The sequence below is a fragment of the Pleurodeles waltl genome, chromosome 11, assembly GCF_031143425.1.
Source record: "Pleurodeles waltl isolate 20211129_DDA chromosome 11, aPleWal1.hap1.20221129, whole genome shotgun sequence".
NCBI classification, from domain to species: Eukaryota; Metazoa; Chordata; class Amphibia; order Caudata; family Salamandridae; genus Pleurodeles; species Pleurodeles waltl.
Window position 1 is genome coordinate 569,254,895 of NC_090450.1, and position 16,632 is coordinate 569,271,526.

Genomic DNA, 16,632 nt, shown 5'->3' on the forward strand with positions numbered 1-16,632 from the left:
GAGGGAGATAATTGGAAGCACCCAAAGGGTAGAGGTACTCATATGGCATAGAAGGTCCCTGGTGTAGTAATGAATCATGACCGATGGTGGCGATGCAGGCACTCAATGCCAAAAACAAGTGAGGAACCCCTTTCCAGTTACCCCTGTGGTGTATGGTTCTAGGATTTAGCGGAAAGTTGGAAACACTGTAGATTTATAACTATTTCAGTATTGCAAACTGATTAATGTGGGGGATCGGTGAATCAGTGAAAGAGGAAACGATTGACCTTTAAAAAAGTGAGGATCAGGAACCCTACTCAGGGGATTAGTGTTTCAGGAATTATTACTGATCACTGTGGAAAATCAGTGTATCAGTAAAAGAGGCAACAGTGGCCCTTTATAGAGGTCAGGGGATCAGTGTTTCAAAAGTGCTTGTCACCACCATCAGGGATCAGTGATAGAAGCCCCACAGAGAGGACTCTTCAATCTGGGCAGTCGGCAAAAAGAGATATTTGCCAAGTGAGAAAAGTATTTTCTACCAGAAAATTACAGAACAATTCTCTAGAATGCCAATGACGTTGAGTTAAGATTTTTTTTAAAGTGGCTTTGAAACAATTTCCAATGTGAAAAGCTTAAAGAGGCCAAGCTCAGTGCTCTATGATCCTGTTACTAGGAGCCAGAAAAAAGAATTGGGGTATCAGCCACCTCCATGGCAAGATGGGTTACTCGAGAGCTTGGAGCCTTTAAAGACGCCATGTCTGTTTTCATCCAGGAATGGCTGCAGACAGTATGGTTGCAATGACCTTGTTTTTTCCTTCATTGTTTTTAAAAAGGTTTGTGAAAAAGGTTTTTCCATATCACCTATTTTTCTGCTGACCTTGACATATTTTAAGTATTTCCCATTTTCTTTTGAAGTGAATAACTGCAATTGGTCACTGTAGCCCATTTTACAGGCTGTTAATTCTATAACATTAAATAAGAAGATATGACATTATAAAAGAAAGGTAAAGGTGGAATATAGGGACTCATATTCTTGAAGGAAGTGCTCTGGGAATCTTGCATATGTCTTTGACTATTCAGTGCTTATCATTAAAGCTGTTGGCAAACCGGTGGTACTCGGTGTGTTCTTACCAACAAGTTTTTTCCTCATTTCTTCTTTGGGTTTGGTTGTATTGGTGCTGTTTAAGCAATGGCTCAATATATCAGTGTGGGCAGGGAAAATTCTTACTAGCTTGTGAGAGGGCTTTTTAAATGATTCCACAGTTAACATGTGGCAGTTCTGAGGCGTGATCTGATTTAGTTACCGTTAAATCTTTATCTGAAGATGGCGTAACTGTATTCGCCATCATTTCTCTCTTACCTTTTATATTGTCTACAGTACACTATCAGATTGGGCCAGTGCATTCTAATTATGACATTTGATTCCTCTTACCAAGCTAGTTGTGACTGCAAATTGTAGAGCAGCGTTTCTAGATCTGCCATCAAATATGAGGCTCTTTAAACTTTCTTCAGCTTTCTCAGTTTCTTTTTATGTTAACTCTTAGAAAGCCAAATGGGCTCATGGTTAGATAAGAGCTCAGACGCTTTGACCAGCATTTGCTCCAGAGGGTCCTTAGTCTCTTGCATATCGGGATGGCTGCCCCTTTGAGTCTTGCAACACCAAAAACAAAAAACTCTGTCTTGCGAGACTTTGAAAATGGCCATCTTGCTCGTCCAATCTCACCACTTTTTATACAACCTTTTATGTGCAGCAGTTACTCCTCTTCCCTTCTAAAGGTGCACTGTGTATAGAGTGAACATGCCAGTTACTATTTTCCCCTGCCGGCGTTTATCTCTGCTCTTCCTCCAAGGCACTGCTCACACAGTAAACAATATTTTGACTTTTTTGGACCCCCACGTTATCATTACTGGAACCCAGGAACCCAAGGACCCCCACTGAATCAATATTGGAATCTGTGCCCCCCCCCATTTCCACCCAGCCCCCTTATTCATTACTGGAAGCCAGCGACCCCATCCTAAACAATGACAATGATTTGATTCCCCAAAACACTACACAAAAAATACCGAAACAAGCATTCCAACAAACACACAAATGATAACACATTTATTTAATTCGCAAACAAATATAAATTAAAAAACAAAATCATTTTGATAGGAAGGTTGGAGTTTTTCTAAATTCAATTGAAGGCCCACTTTGTCCATACTATATTTAGTTTGATGCACCTGCACTTTTACTCAGCAGTCACGGACCCCCTGAGAAGGCTGTGCTGACCCCCCCCGAGGGGTCCCTGGTCTACAGGTTGAGAACCACTGCTCTAAAGGTCCTCTCTCCTTGCCCCCCACTCTTCCGGCACCGGGGATCATGCCAGTCCATCATTTTTACTGCTACTGGGGCACTGCTCAAGCAGTTTTGATGCTAGTATTCTTGGCTGGGTGGTTCATTGAAGATTACGGGACCCAATTCTTTCTTGCTGGCTCTCTCTCTCCCTCGCATGCTCTTTTGTGATGTTTCTCTCTCTCATATGTTCTCTTTGGATTTCTCTCCATTATGACAAAAAGTCTTGCTCAGATGCAAATAGTATCTAGACATGCCTCTGTTTGAATGCATGAGTCATTAAAATCAAACCTGTTGTTTCGTCAGTGTTTAATATTTAACGTGTTGTGAAAGCAAGGCTATTACTCTCTCCAGTTTTTATTTATATTTTTAAAAGCTTGGGTCCAGTTTTCGGTTTGCCGGTGTCATTGTGCATATTTTCCTCCGTTTAGCATTGCACTTCTTATACAAATCTCACTCCTGGTCACCTAATTAAAGACTGTACGACCCAAAAAAACGCATCAGTAGAGGACAGGGCACAGGAACGTGCAGAACATAGTCTATTTTTCATGGCACTTCATTTTTTTGCACCGTTTATTTTGCAAAAAAAATGCATCCTCACGTCAATTCGCAGAACTTTTCCAAATTATCATGTAATTATGCAAGTAGCGCGAGTTTCACATGCCCTTAGTTTCATTAGTTTGAAACAGTATACCCATTTCTAGCACTTAAGAGGAACTACAGCAGCTGTTTTTTAATGTGTGCTTCAGAATGTTGAATGTTCTAGTAATTTTCCTGCCTGTTCTTTATATTAGAATGATGTACTACAGGCTGGTAAAACAATCAGTAGTTCTGTTTTTCTTGTATATTCATGTTAATGTGACTCAGATTGCGTTGGCTTAAATATGTTTTTTCTTTTTAAGATGCGAAAACCAAGACCGCAACGGGAGAAGGCACAGTGGGAGATCGGCATTGCCCATGCTGAAAAAGCTCTAAAAATGAGCAGAGAAGAGAGAATAGAGCAATATACCTTCATTTATGTGGATGAGGAGCCAACACATTTGCCGGAGCTGAAAAAGACTGCAGCTCCTAAAATGGAGTATAAAAGACATCGAAGGTCGAAGTCTGTTTCAAGCAGTGAGCCAGAACAAGCTAATGTTGAGGTGGCAACCATTCCATCTCCCGATCCAACACCAGAATCCCCCCTATCACCCACTCCCTCTTTACCGAACACTGAGGTACGGAGACAAAGTCTGAGGAGACTTGTGAGTGTGGATGAAGAGCTTCCTCCTGTCAAAGTAGCATGGAAAACAGTTGCTGCTCGGAAATCTCTGCCTCCTTCAGTCATGATGCACAAGGGGGGCCTGGACCTTCAGAAATGTAACATGTCTCCGGTGGTGAAGATTGAACATGTATTTGCTCTTCAGAGTGCTGCAGGGGATGGCAAATTAATTGACCAGTTTGTGTATACAACTAAGGTAGTACTTCCTTTACATCACCACTAACTCATGTCTGCATAGGGGGGCAGCTTGTGTCCAGTAAATGCTTTCAGGGAATGGTATGTGTCAGAAAGCAGGTCTGTGCTGCACAGACCTTTTCAGACCCTTTGACTGTGGCTGCTCTTGTACATTTTGTTGCATTTTTGAAAAATATTTGTGTTTACGTGTACAGATGTATAGAGTGTAATGTGCAATTTATTGACATTGTTGAAGGTGGGGAGGAGTCATGACTCATATTTATTAATACAGGTTCTCTAAATGATATGGGTTATTGGGCCATATTTATTTTCACTGCCATTGCATAAAATGTATGTTTGTAGCAAGTGTAGTATGCTCTTCATTGTATCTCCTGCCATTTAGAGTTGGGCTCGGACAATTGCAATTTGTTTTTCTTCAAAGAAGTCTTTTGGGTGACAAGGTCTCAGTGACTCCTCGTCTTGTCTTGGGTGTGCATAGGCACCGACCATATTGTAATAGTGTATTTCTCCGCCATCAGGTCCAGATGTAAATCAGTGCTGCTTCCGGTCTAAACAAGTTTGCTGCTTGCTGGCATGGCCTTCCAACCCATTGCAAGAAGACTTTTCGATTAATTTTCCCCCTCTTATAGTGCCTATTCTGCTCGATTTCCATACCGCCTGCAGTCCATGCCTATCACTAGAGCATGACGAGAGCCAGCGTGACTCCTGCTTCAGCGTTCTGCAGAAGAACACTTTGCATTAACGATGCAACAGCAGAATGTTTGTCTTCCTAGGAAATGCCCTACATCTTCGGTGAGGCTGACCTGGTCAGCGTTGAAGAGGAGGAATTGGATAAGGCACCTGACCTCCCAGCATGCCAGCCCTGTCCTAAGATCGACTCCAACGTCTCCGGGGGGGAGGGGGGGGGAGGGGGGGGGGAGATCTTCTGGAAGAAGTGACAACACCCAAGGATGCTCCATCCACCTTGGCTGACTCCCCACCTCGTTTGAAAACCACGCCTTGCATGATTACTATCGCTACTCAAGCCTCTCTGAGCCCAGAAATGGCCGCATGTCAGAGCAGTGCACCGCCCCTCTTGGGATGGGAATTAAATCCTATGCCTAAACTGCCACCACCTTCTGGACACCACCGCCCTGGAGCACTAGACAACACCGAAGAAAGGCCTCAGAGCTGAGGAAAGATTCTTTCAAGAGCCTTGGCAACCCTCAAATTTGACGATGCCTGTCGGTGCCAACACTTCAAACCCAGACCCCCACCATTGACGCCAAAAGCACCATCAGTGCCGAACATGCTGATGTCAACCCCAAAATCGCTGTCTGCTTAGAAACCACTCTCTCACAAGATGGAGGAAAGGTTAATCCTCAAGAGGCTACTGCAGGAGCTAGAGGATCGACAATAGAGAACCATTGTCCACCTGTGCACAGACAAGTTTGCTGCCTTAAAACTCTGCCTAAGAAGTGCATGCTCACTTTTGGAGAAGTCCTGCTACCAGACACTTCTGTGCCTCCTTTGTCCTCAAAGAGGCCTAAAGACAAAGATTCTGCTCCTCCTTCCCCTCTTCCACCACCACATGCTCCACCACCCCCTCATCCTCTCCCACCCCTTCCCCCTCATTTTCTAGGACTTTCCCTCAGGGGTCACCGGAGTCATACTCTGATACGGGCAGTCTTAGCCCATATTCTTTCACTGAGGACTTTGCCCCAGTCTACCCTGGTCCTCAGATGCTCATGGGAGGATTATGATTTGGACACTCAGACAGCCCCATATCTAGAACATGTCGCAGTCAGGGCTTTCACGTCGAATGACACCATGATGTATCACAGTGTTATTAAACGCTTATCCGCCTGTCATAAGGTGGACCTCTATGTCCTCCCTGAATCTTTTAAATGCATTGTTTTACATTCAGTACCTCCCTGCGCTTAAGGGCATGATAAAATCTGCCCCTGAAATGTTTAAGGACCCGGTCAATCCTGAGTAGTCATACCTTGTTTAGAAAAAAGTAGAAGCCAGCGCCACTCTCTGACCCACTGAAGATCAAGCATCATGTCGTACCAGTCTCCCTGATTGTCACCACTGCAAGGAACTCACAAGTGACGTTCAGCGTCCTGACAAGCAGAGTAAGCCAATGGTCACAAGCACTGGGACAATTAGAGAAACACCAGAAAGGGGAGGGGGTGGTAACATCTCTGCAATATGACAGTTCAGGTTTCTTGAACCCCTTTACCAGCCACCCGGACCTGTTAGCCATTCTCCTAGATCGCTAAGCCTTTCTTCAACAGATTCAAGGTCAGGTAGTACTTGTGTGCACAGACTACATGAGTGCCATGTCCTATCATCAAAAACAAGGAGGGACACACTCTGCCCCCCCCCGGCTACTGGCCCTCGCACAATGAATCTGGCACTGGACTATCCGTAACGAAGTTAATCTAGCAGAGTATCTTCCGGGAGTGGACAGCAACTTTGCAGACCTGCACAGCAGCACGCAGCAACAAGTCCACAAATGGGAACTCCACCCACAAGTCCTACTCCTTTACTTTCAGAGATGGGGCACCCAAAATGATAGACTTTTTCACTACATATAAAAATTCAAAGTGCCCTGTGGCTAAACTGGTCATGGATCATCGCCTATGCTTTTCGTTTTCTAACTTGGATACTGTACTTGGTCAGGAAGCTGAGACCAACGGCCATCAATCAGGTAGCTCCGACATGGGCCAGACAAACCTATGGTTCTCAACCCATCAGTAAATGTCTGTTGCCACTCAAGAGAAGCCCCACAACAGGCCGGACTGTCTCTCACAAAGCCATGAAAAAGTTAGACACCCACACCCCAGACAACTGAACTAGGCAGTTTGGCTCCTGAGGTCCTAGAATTTGATTACCTTGGTTTACCACAAGAGTGCATGGCCATACATATCAATTAGGTTACGGCTAGCTGCTGTTGCTGCATACATGCAGAACAGGTAACACTCTTTTCCCTTTAAAATCCAATCCTCACATATTTTATGGAGGCCTTGGATGTATCATTCCACCAAGGATACCTCCATAACCAATCTGGGACCTCAATATTGTGCTTACTAGATTTTATGGGGTGTCCGTTTGAACCACTGCATTAATGCCCTCTGCAGTTCCTGTTGGAAAGTTGATTGTCTGATATACCATTAGGTCTTTTACATGTATCAATGAACTACACATCCTTACACTAGAGGAACCTTTCTTCCCCCTCCACCTCGACAGGGTTGGTCTTAGAACCAACCCTAAATTCTTACCTAAGGTGGTCTACCATTTGCCCTTACTCAAACCAGAGAGCACCCAGAATTTTTCCCACGGTCTGACTTGGTAGCTTAAAGAGCACTCCACACACTAGATGTTAATTGTGCTCTTCTATATTATATAGATTGAATCAAATGCTTCAGTAAAACGCAACAAATCTTTGTAGCCTATTCACAGCCTCATAACGGTCATGCCGTTTCTAAGACAGGGATCACCAGGTGGATTGTTAAATGCATGTAAACTAAAAGCTAAAAAAAAAACTCTACCTTCCTGCCCAAGGCCACTCTACCCGCGAACAAGGTGGTTTTTCTGGGGACCATCCCCTTATCAAATATTTGTAAGGCTGCACTTAGTCAACTCTGTGCATATTTATAAAGCTTTATTGTGTGGATTTTCTTGCACGATAGCAATCCAAAATAGCTCAAACTGTCCTTAGGACCCTGTTTCAGACCATTGCACCATCACCTGGTTAGCCACCGCTTAGTGGAGTACTGCTTTACAGTTGACGTATGTATCTACAGCCACACAGGCTACAAATGTATTGTTACTCTGTGAGCAACTCTTCGTTTATGTGGTGCTGTAGATTCACATGCGCCTATCATCCTCTCCAGAAGCTAAAGTTGTCACATTTCCAAGAAAGAAATATTGGTTATTTGTCATTGTTTTAAGAGACTGCAAAGGCCGGGACATGATACTAAATAGGACTTTCAACAAAATTGAATGTATTAATTCATAACATTACATTTCTGCTTTTGTTTATTTTAATTACTAGCCAGATATTGTTAACAAAGTTCTAGAACACATTTATAAGTGGATTATATTTGCTGGTTCTGGGCAAAAAAAGCTACTGTGCAAAAATTTATTAACTACCAGCGCCTCCTTTACACATGTGCTGGGACCACGAACTGTGACCTTTCCATGCACAGGCTGGCATGGCTCAAGTTTCTGTATGCCCAGAAAAATCTCAGCAGCCTCCTGATAGTTGTGAAGAACCCATTTCGCTCTGACTGTCGTGCAACTGTGCAAGGCAGTTAAGAAGAATGGTACATTCCCCAAGGATCTGCCATTTTCCTCTCGGGTCTTCCATTTTATGAGCTCCATCCAAGCCCTCTCTATTCCAGAGAGAGGAGTTTTCCTTTACTACCGCAACTCAGCCTAAATCTCTACCATTTCATGGGTTCTGTTTGTGCTGTACACCAGCCCCTGTTGCCTTCCTCCGTTTTGCCTCTGTCCCATCAGAGCATCAAGAACATCATATAAAGTCGAAAGTTCATTCTCTTAGGAACTCTAGAGACGCTTGCACTCATGGAATATATGGTAGTATAAAACACCACTGCTTTCTTGTGAGGAAAAGTGTGGAGTACTCTGCACCATCTGAGATTTTTTAAATGTCAACCAGGTCTTTCATCTGTAAAATTCAAAATACCCTCTTTCAGGTTCTTGCAACTTTTACAAATTATAACTTGCTATGTTCAGTACCTGTTCAATGCTTACTTCCAGGAAGTTGATTTGTTTTGGCACTGGAAACACCCCACTTCACAGTGGAGAACACTGCACTACCAATGAAGGACACTTCCCTTCAACCTGTTGACGTCTGGCCATGGTGGGAATTTATAAGTACCACTCAAAATACTGTCCTTTGACCTAAATGCAGTGCTTCTTTGGAGGCCGCATTTCTGTAGGTGCTTTTCTCTACATAGACAGTTGCCCGATCAAAGCTTGGCCAGGGGGTTTTTCTGCACCCCTGGCCTTGACTTAAGAGCCCTAATCAGTCTTAGATCCGCAGGGTATGATAGAATAAGACAGACAGAGTCCTTGATGTCATTCTGGACTCCTCAGATATAGAATTTGCCATCAGTTTGACTATAAGCCTCTTCCTGGAACACCCAGAATGGTGGTACATTAAGCTTCTGGCACCACTACAGCAATCTCGTATCCTGTGGTCACCATTGCAAAGCTCCACTTGTAGTCCTGGATGCTTTACCTGGAAATGTAGCAAGATTGCTCAGTTTATTCCCTGCTAGTTCAACCTTATCCATTAATATTTAGTGCCATCTTGAAAGTTATGGCCCATTGCTTCCAAAACTTTTTTAGATCCAGACTTCCTCTTCAAACATCAAGTGGGGCTTGGCCCTCATTGCAAGTTTCTTGTGGGACAGATAAAATGCGCTTTTTTTCTGATTGCATTTCTATAGAATTTGATTACTCCGATGAGGTGCCAAAGTACCTAAGTTGGATGGGTAGCCAAGTTACAATTCACATTTCGGAAAATGAATGAGATATCCTTGGGGAACATGGGCTTTTGAGTCTCTGCTCCAATCAGATTAAAGACATTTTTAAAAATCCTCTGCAAGCACCTTTTGTTCAGTGATGTTGAAATTTGCCCCTCACGTGGAAGTACCGGATCTGAAAGTAGTCTTTCTTACTTCTAAAATCGGATTCTTTGTTTATTTATAACCTAGGGCGCCTCTGCCCCTCCTCCTCCGGTACACAAAATCTGACATCTGGCAATACAAACGTATTTGCGTTTCCCACTTTTTAGGGATTGAGATCAAAGTAGTGAACAGCCAGAATAAGCATCTACACTCCCCTATGAGGGGGCAATCCATCGAGTAATACTTGACTATTTTTGTAGCTAAGCAATTCCATGTGCTAATAGTGTGCTTGAATCCCTGAAGGTCAACCTGCTGCTCGCTTGGAGAGGTGTTTCTGTATGCTTTTCCTCCAGTCGTGTAGGACTGCCCTATTGTTCTGATGGTCGATGTTTGTGTATGCAAAGTCTGATTCTTGGACTTCTGGTGATTACACCCCCTGCTAATTCCTACCCTGATGAATATCTCGTTAAGTGGTGACTGAAGTGGAAACTTTGCAAAGCGATGGATCCCTTTAGTTTTGTCATATGGCACATGCAGAAGTGTTGACATTAGGCTATATTTGATGCCGTCGGCCATGCTGTTTTCCTAGGACTCGTAGACCCTGGTCAGTATTTCACTGACAAATTCCTCAGCATTGACTAGGTACAGTGGCTTATAAAATTTAAAAGTTGAAACCTTATTATAGACACTGAAAGATAATGACCTTATTGGATCCACATGACATCCTTATGTAGTGTGTGGGCTTGGAACATGATGCAAACGCTTGCGACCCCTCTTAGTTGATGTATCTTGAGGCGATCAGGAAGCACAACTCCAAGCTATTTTTGACCAAGGCCCACAAAGGGACAAGCCAAACCCAGTCCCCTTCTTCAGATATTTCTCCTGAAAGGGAGCAATCTGTTATGTTAAATTTGTAGAGTGAAGCAAATACTCAAAAGGTGTCCTGGTGCAAGGTTCAGCTTAATTGTAGGAGTCACTATGAACTGAAAAAAGATTGTTTGAAAAGCCACGTATTTAGATTTTTTGCGAAAGATAAGTGAGTTTAAGCTGGGAAGGGAGATTGTTCCACTGAATGGCAAGAATAAATGAGATGGCGCAACGGCCATATCTGGAGGTCTTGACATGGCGGATGACAATAAATAGGGAGGAAGAGAGAAGGAGGGTGTGAGGCAGATATTGTACTTTAATTTTCTTTTGCAGGTAGATGGGCCTTACTCTGAGGGCAGATTGAGAGATGCATAGAGTTTTGAAGATAGTTGTTTTCCAATGACTTTCCTGGAGATGTTGAGAAATGTGAGATTTGTATGGAGGTTTGAGGATAAGGCGTGCAGCGGCATTTTGAATTATTTGGAAATGTTGAACTAGTTAGTCAGGAGTCCAAGATGAGGGAAGTTTCTGTAGCCTAATCTAGACTAAATAAGTGTCAGACCACTGTTCTTCTAGTAGAGGGTGAAAAAGTATGAACATTTTTTTCTTGGGATCTTCGGACATGAAACAGATGACTGATAGTTTTGGCTGTTCTGACTGGGCTAGAGGCAGAATGTAATTTTTATGGCCACTGAATAGGAGACTAATTTAGAGATGGCTTGCCAAAGACTAGTTTTGTCTGTGTTGAGCAGTTTCCTTCATTTACTTTGCTACAGTTGTACTGCAAGTAGAGAACTGAGCTTGAGTGAACCAACAATTGTTGGATGTAGCATATGATTTGGTGTTGAAGCCAAAGCCTCACACCAGTGAGCCCGGGGTGATACGTATATGCAAGACAGATGGTATCCTAGAGAAAGGAGGGCATGGAATAGGAATGTGTTCTCTCCCTCAATAAGGAGTGAAGCCATTTAGTAGCTTTATTGCTGATTCCTAGGTTTAAGAGCCTGAAGAGTAGGCAGGAGTTAAATACCCTGTTGAACCCAGCCCTGATAAGGATCATTCTCATGTGATCAGTGGCCACCAGAAGAGCTGACAATTTAAGGCTATTTGATTTAATGAAACTAGGCGGTTTAATGACTACTTCTTTTCATCACCAAGGTTCTAGAGAAAGTACAGTTATGGTATGATAGTTGCTCACTTGTTTGGGGTTGATACCTGGCCTTTACAAAAGTGGAAAGACATCAGTGTGTTCCCAAGGTAGGGGAACAATAGCAATGGAAAGGGATAGATTAAAAATTTCTTTGATGATAGGGTTGATTGTAGTGAAAATCTGTGTAACTGGGGCGGGAGGAAGTGGGGGGGGGGGGATCAGTGATCTGAGGAGGAGTCCCGCTTGATCGTTGTGAGAGCTGAATTTATGCCTTGGTCATTAAGGGTCTGGAAGACTGATGAATTAAAGGTGGAGAATACTGAGTCTTAATTAGACAGAAGAGTGAGTTGGACAGAAGCTGTGACAAGAAACCAGATTGAATTTTCTCAATGTTCTTGTTGAAGAAGCTGAAATGATTGATGCTAAGCTCTTGGGAGAGTTTGATTGTGTGGATACCAGGACAACCAAGATGCATAATATATTTGCCTATAGAAAATAGAGGGTTAAATATGTTTCAGCAGTTTAAATGGCTAAGAGGCAAATGTTCTCCTGACTTGAAATTGATCTATTTTAAGGGCTGTTTTGTAATTGAGCTATAACTCGGGATCATATATTTTCTGGCAGAGATGATCCAGTGTCTTGCATTGGCGTTTGGATATGCACATGGTACCAGAATACCAAGGGGCAGTGGGTTTGTTTCTGTGATAAGTGGTAGGGTCCAAGGCATTAGTGAACCACTTATAGTTTTCATAGTCTTCTTTGATATTTGAACCAAGTTTAGGGGGGGTCAGGAATGTGGTGAGAAGGCTTTGTGTTTCGACCAAGGGCTATAGACAAAGGACGAGGGTAGGGTATTGGGAAAAGATATGGCATGTTGCTCAGACCATGCAAGAAGGGGCTGCACAATTGGTGTTGATAAAGATTGAGGCTAGCACATGACCTGCTGCATCACTGGGGAAAGTGACTAAATTAGCAAGACCAAAAGGAGATGTAGCGTGCAGAAGCAAAAGGGGGTGGGGGCGGCACTGGACGATATAATGGCGAGGTAGAAGTTAAAGTCACCTAATATATAGAAGTTAAATGCCTTAAGAACAAAAGGTGTGATAAAGTTAACTAAGAGTGAACTGAAATTGACTTTAGTGCCTGGGGTAGGAGGGGTCTCAAAATAAGCACACTGGCGTAAGTGCAGGAGGCACTGAATTGGAGGTTTTAATATAAGCTAGGATTTGCTGGACTCCAGTTCCACTTTTATTTCTCCTCCCTTTTTGGTACGAGGCAGCTCTAGTGCCTCGGCCACGCCCTCTACGAGGCTGGCCTTTAATATGGTGGTATCCACCCACGGTCTGATCTAGCCCTCCTGGTTGGGCTGTCCTTGTGATTCCTCAAAACATACACTACATACATACACTAGATTCCATTTTTTCCAATACTGATACCCTTTTGTTTGATAAAGTAATTCCGCTCAGCCGGGTGGATCACCAGGCAGTTATTTTTAACATCTACTGCTCTATATCTAAGCCTAAAAGGTGGGGGGAGCTTGACTCCAACCAAACCGAAAGCGGTACCCTGTAGAAATTGGAGTACAATCACCTCCCCAGGTTTTGAGCAGGTAGTCAATATCTCCAATACCACTGCAAATGGTTTGCCTGATTGTACAGCTTAAGGCTTTCAAGACTGGATTGAAGCAGCCCTTGACATTGTGGCACAGCTGAAAGTAAAACGCTGCACCAGATCCAACCCCACTGTGCCCTGGTTCTCAGAATAACTTAAAAACCTTTGATAGCTCTGTCGCAGACGGGAGCGGAGATGGCATATGCATTGCGATCCTATTGATAAGGAAAAGTACAGAAAAAAACGAATGAGGGTCCATATGAAATGAAAAATTATCGTCCAATCTTATTATTGCCTTCACCTGCCAAAATATTAGAAAAGTATCTTAATTAGGAATTAGTTAAACTGATTGACACCTGTGGCATTCTGGACCCTTCACAGAATGGGTTTAGGAGTTTCCACTGCATGGAGACAGCACTCATGGTAGCTGCTGACCGTATCAGGTGCCAAGTTGATTGGGGTGGGGCGGCTGCCTCAGTGCTGCTGGATTTGTCAGTAGCCTTTTACACAGTCTCTCCCTTGCGCCTAATACGTCTTCAGCAAACTGGAGTTAGACGCAAGGCCCTAAACCTCCTTTATTCTTTTCTCATCTACAGGGTGCAAATTATTAGCTGTGGTGGATTTAAAGCCAACGCATCTAGTGTCCTGTGTAGGGTCCTATAGGACTCACCCCTTAGTCTTATCCTCTTTAAGCTGTAGTCGCTCCTTTTGCTGAACTGGTATGTTTGTTCATTTCTCAAGTCCTTTCTTATCAAGGTGATTCACAAATCACTGTCTTTTTCTGACAAACTGCCTTTGGAAGCTAATAAGTTTAATCATTGCTTGATGACCTGCATTAGCACCTGGATGACCGATAACTTTTAAAAGGCAATGCCAAAATAACTGAGGTGCCGGTGTTTGTGGCACTGTTTGGACCAATTCATACTACAATACAAGCCCTCAGGAAAATATTTCTTCTCATTCCATGAGAAATGCATAATTGTTAGTCGTAGCTTTGATTGCCTCGCACCTTGACTACTGCAATGCATTATACATGAATATTAACAGCTCATGCCTGAACAAGCTTCAATTGGTTCAGAATGCGACTGCTCACCTCATTTTTAACATTCCTAAATGTCTTTCAGTCAGAGAAGGCATTTGTGCCCTCTGCTGGCTTCCTATCCGGATGCGTATTTCCTTTATAGCTCTCTGCTTGGTCTTTTAAGCCCTTCATCATAAAGGTTATAAGCATCTCTGCTCTCTTTAGCTGGTATCCGCCAGGTAGAATTCTCAGCTGGTAGAAAGCTGATCATCCCCAGGTTTCATAAAGTCAGATGGGGTGGCCAGTTTTCTCCATTGCTGCTGACAGGCTGTGAATACGTTAAATCTTGAAGTTAGACTCCTTTTCCTTCTTCAAGAAAGCTCTGAAAAACTGGTTATTTTCATTCTAACTCTGGCTTGAAATTTCAGACTCATGTTGTGTACAGCTTTCGCCTTGACCTAGCGCTTAGACACCTGCAAGTTTAGTGTGCTTAACAAATATCATTTTCATTTTCATTTAATTTCATAAGGCCTTCAGACAAACACAGAAGCTATTGGCAATAAGTAAAAGATTGAGCAAAAAACTACTCTTTTACCGTGCAGGCTGTCACACCGAATAATGGAGTAGCCATAAGAAATGGCTAGAATAAATAGAACATCAGGTTTATGTTCCATTATGAAATTGTGCAGGTTTTTTTTTTTTTTTTTTGAGAGGGCTCACACATTGATCAGAAAAAAGATAGGGGTCATGCTGTCATTTTTGTTAGTGGATGGTTCATATAAATAATGGGAGCGGAATAGCCAGGAAAAGGATTGGGGGGATGTACGGGTGATGTGGGGGAGGAGGTACCCTGTACCTGATGCTAGACTTGGTGTGGGTGGAGATAAGCTTGCCTTTGGCACTGACGCACATCCTCACTGCCTAAGTAGACCTCCATGCACTTACGGATGTAGCCTAGTAGACAAGAAGAGTGCTGAGGAAAGAGCCATTTTAAATCTAAAATAGGAGGGGGTAACATACCTTGAACTGGAGTCTTGATGCTCCTGCCTCGTCTGTTAAGCTTTGTTAACAGTGGGATGTATGTGGAAATAAAAAACAAGTTATTAAAACAGTGAGAAACTAGAGTGTGAGGAAATGATGTGTAGTACACTTACCAACCCATTTAAGTATAGCAGGTTTCATCTGGAAAACACTCTGGTCAACCCTTGGTAGCTGTGTCACTGAACAGCAATGCTTACACAGAAGAACAAGTGTTAAGCATTTAAACAGCACTAAAACAACTGAAGAAAGCAACGGGGCACTCAAGAAATCCGACAACAATTTATGAAAATATTCTGTATTTTTATAGGAATTTAGACGCTAGAATAAAAAGATCCACCAGAGGGTTCCAATGTTATAGATTTTACAAGCAATAATAAATTGAAGCTCTTTAATGCAACAATGATCACGCCTTGGCACAGTCAACAAATTGGACACTTTTTCAGGGAACCTTAGGTAAGTGTCCCTGCTCTTTGGTAGAAGTACTTGGGGCAACCAACTCTGTCAGGGAGCTAGTCAGGGTGACCACCATTCAGGTCCTCAAAAACAGCTACCCTCACAGAACAAGCAGTCTTCCCAGCAGTTCCAGGCATGTTATCCATGTTGCAATGGCTTCCTGTGGAGTGGTCTTGATGCAAGTGATGAAGGATGCTGAAGATACTCCAAGGTTGCTGTGCATGTGATGCGGTTGACAGGGTCTTCCTGCAGAGATTCCTCGGTCCACAAAGATGGTGAAGGGGTCTTAATTGCAAGGTCGACATCCCACAAAGTCCTCTGTGGTCTGGCCGAATTCCAGTCACCACTGGACTACCAGTTGCCGGTTATCGGGGTTCACAGGCCGATCCTGGGTCAATAACTCACCTTCTGAGAGTCCTAGCAAATCTCTGACAGAACTCCCAGGTTCAGCGAACTCATGAAAAACTTTGTGCATAGGGTTTTGGCCGTTGGTGTTACACAGCAGTGGTGGTAGTGGCTTGAAGACTTTGGGCTACTGACCTGCTCCAGCAGGCATCTTCAGCTGTTGTGTCCCTGTGTTGCCAACAGGAGTCCTGTCTGCTGGCCCTTGGAGTCTCTTGGCTTGACTGGGCTCTGGAGACATCGTCTCTCTGAGCAGAACACAGCAGGCACAGACACTTCCTCCGCTAGCCACCAGGTGCAGCAGGTGCAGTCCTTGTCAGTGCAGACTCTCTTTGCTGGTCCTACGGTGCAGCAGGGCAGTCCTTCATTGGTCCTTCTTTCAAGTCTGTCGAGATCTGAGGCCTGGGTGCTGTGTGTGCCCCCTTTATTCCCACAAAGTCCCCTCAGGCAGGATGCAATTGGTAATCAATGGGCTACCACGTTCTCTCCCACCTGATGACAACTTACTGTACAGTGTGGCATCTGGCTATCCCAGGAGGCACTATTCTGCCCTCTCCCAAAATGGCGAGACCCCCCCCTCTGTGTTCAGACCTCCCTATCCTACCCTACCTCAGGGCTACATGCCTCTGGGGAAACTGGTTTGGCAACTGGTTTCCCCTCTCTGCCTCTTGT

General features: G+C 43.7%; 1 protein-coding gene across 4 annotated transcripts in view; it reads left to right on the forward strand.

Moving 5' to 3' along the window:
* Window positions 1-16,632, forward strand: part of NSD3 (nuclear receptor binding SET domain protein 3) — a 1,432,226-nt gene that overhangs the window by 270,515 nt on the left and 1,145,079 nt on the right. For all 4 annotated transcript variants that reach the window (XM_069214018.1, XM_069214019.1, XM_069214020.1 and 1 more), the window contains exon 5: window positions 3,217-3,771. In XM_069214018.1, the coding sequence (XP_069070119.1) occupies window positions 3,217-3,771 (555 nt within the window). The remainder of the gene's footprint in view (window positions 1-3,216; window positions 3,772-16,632) is intronic.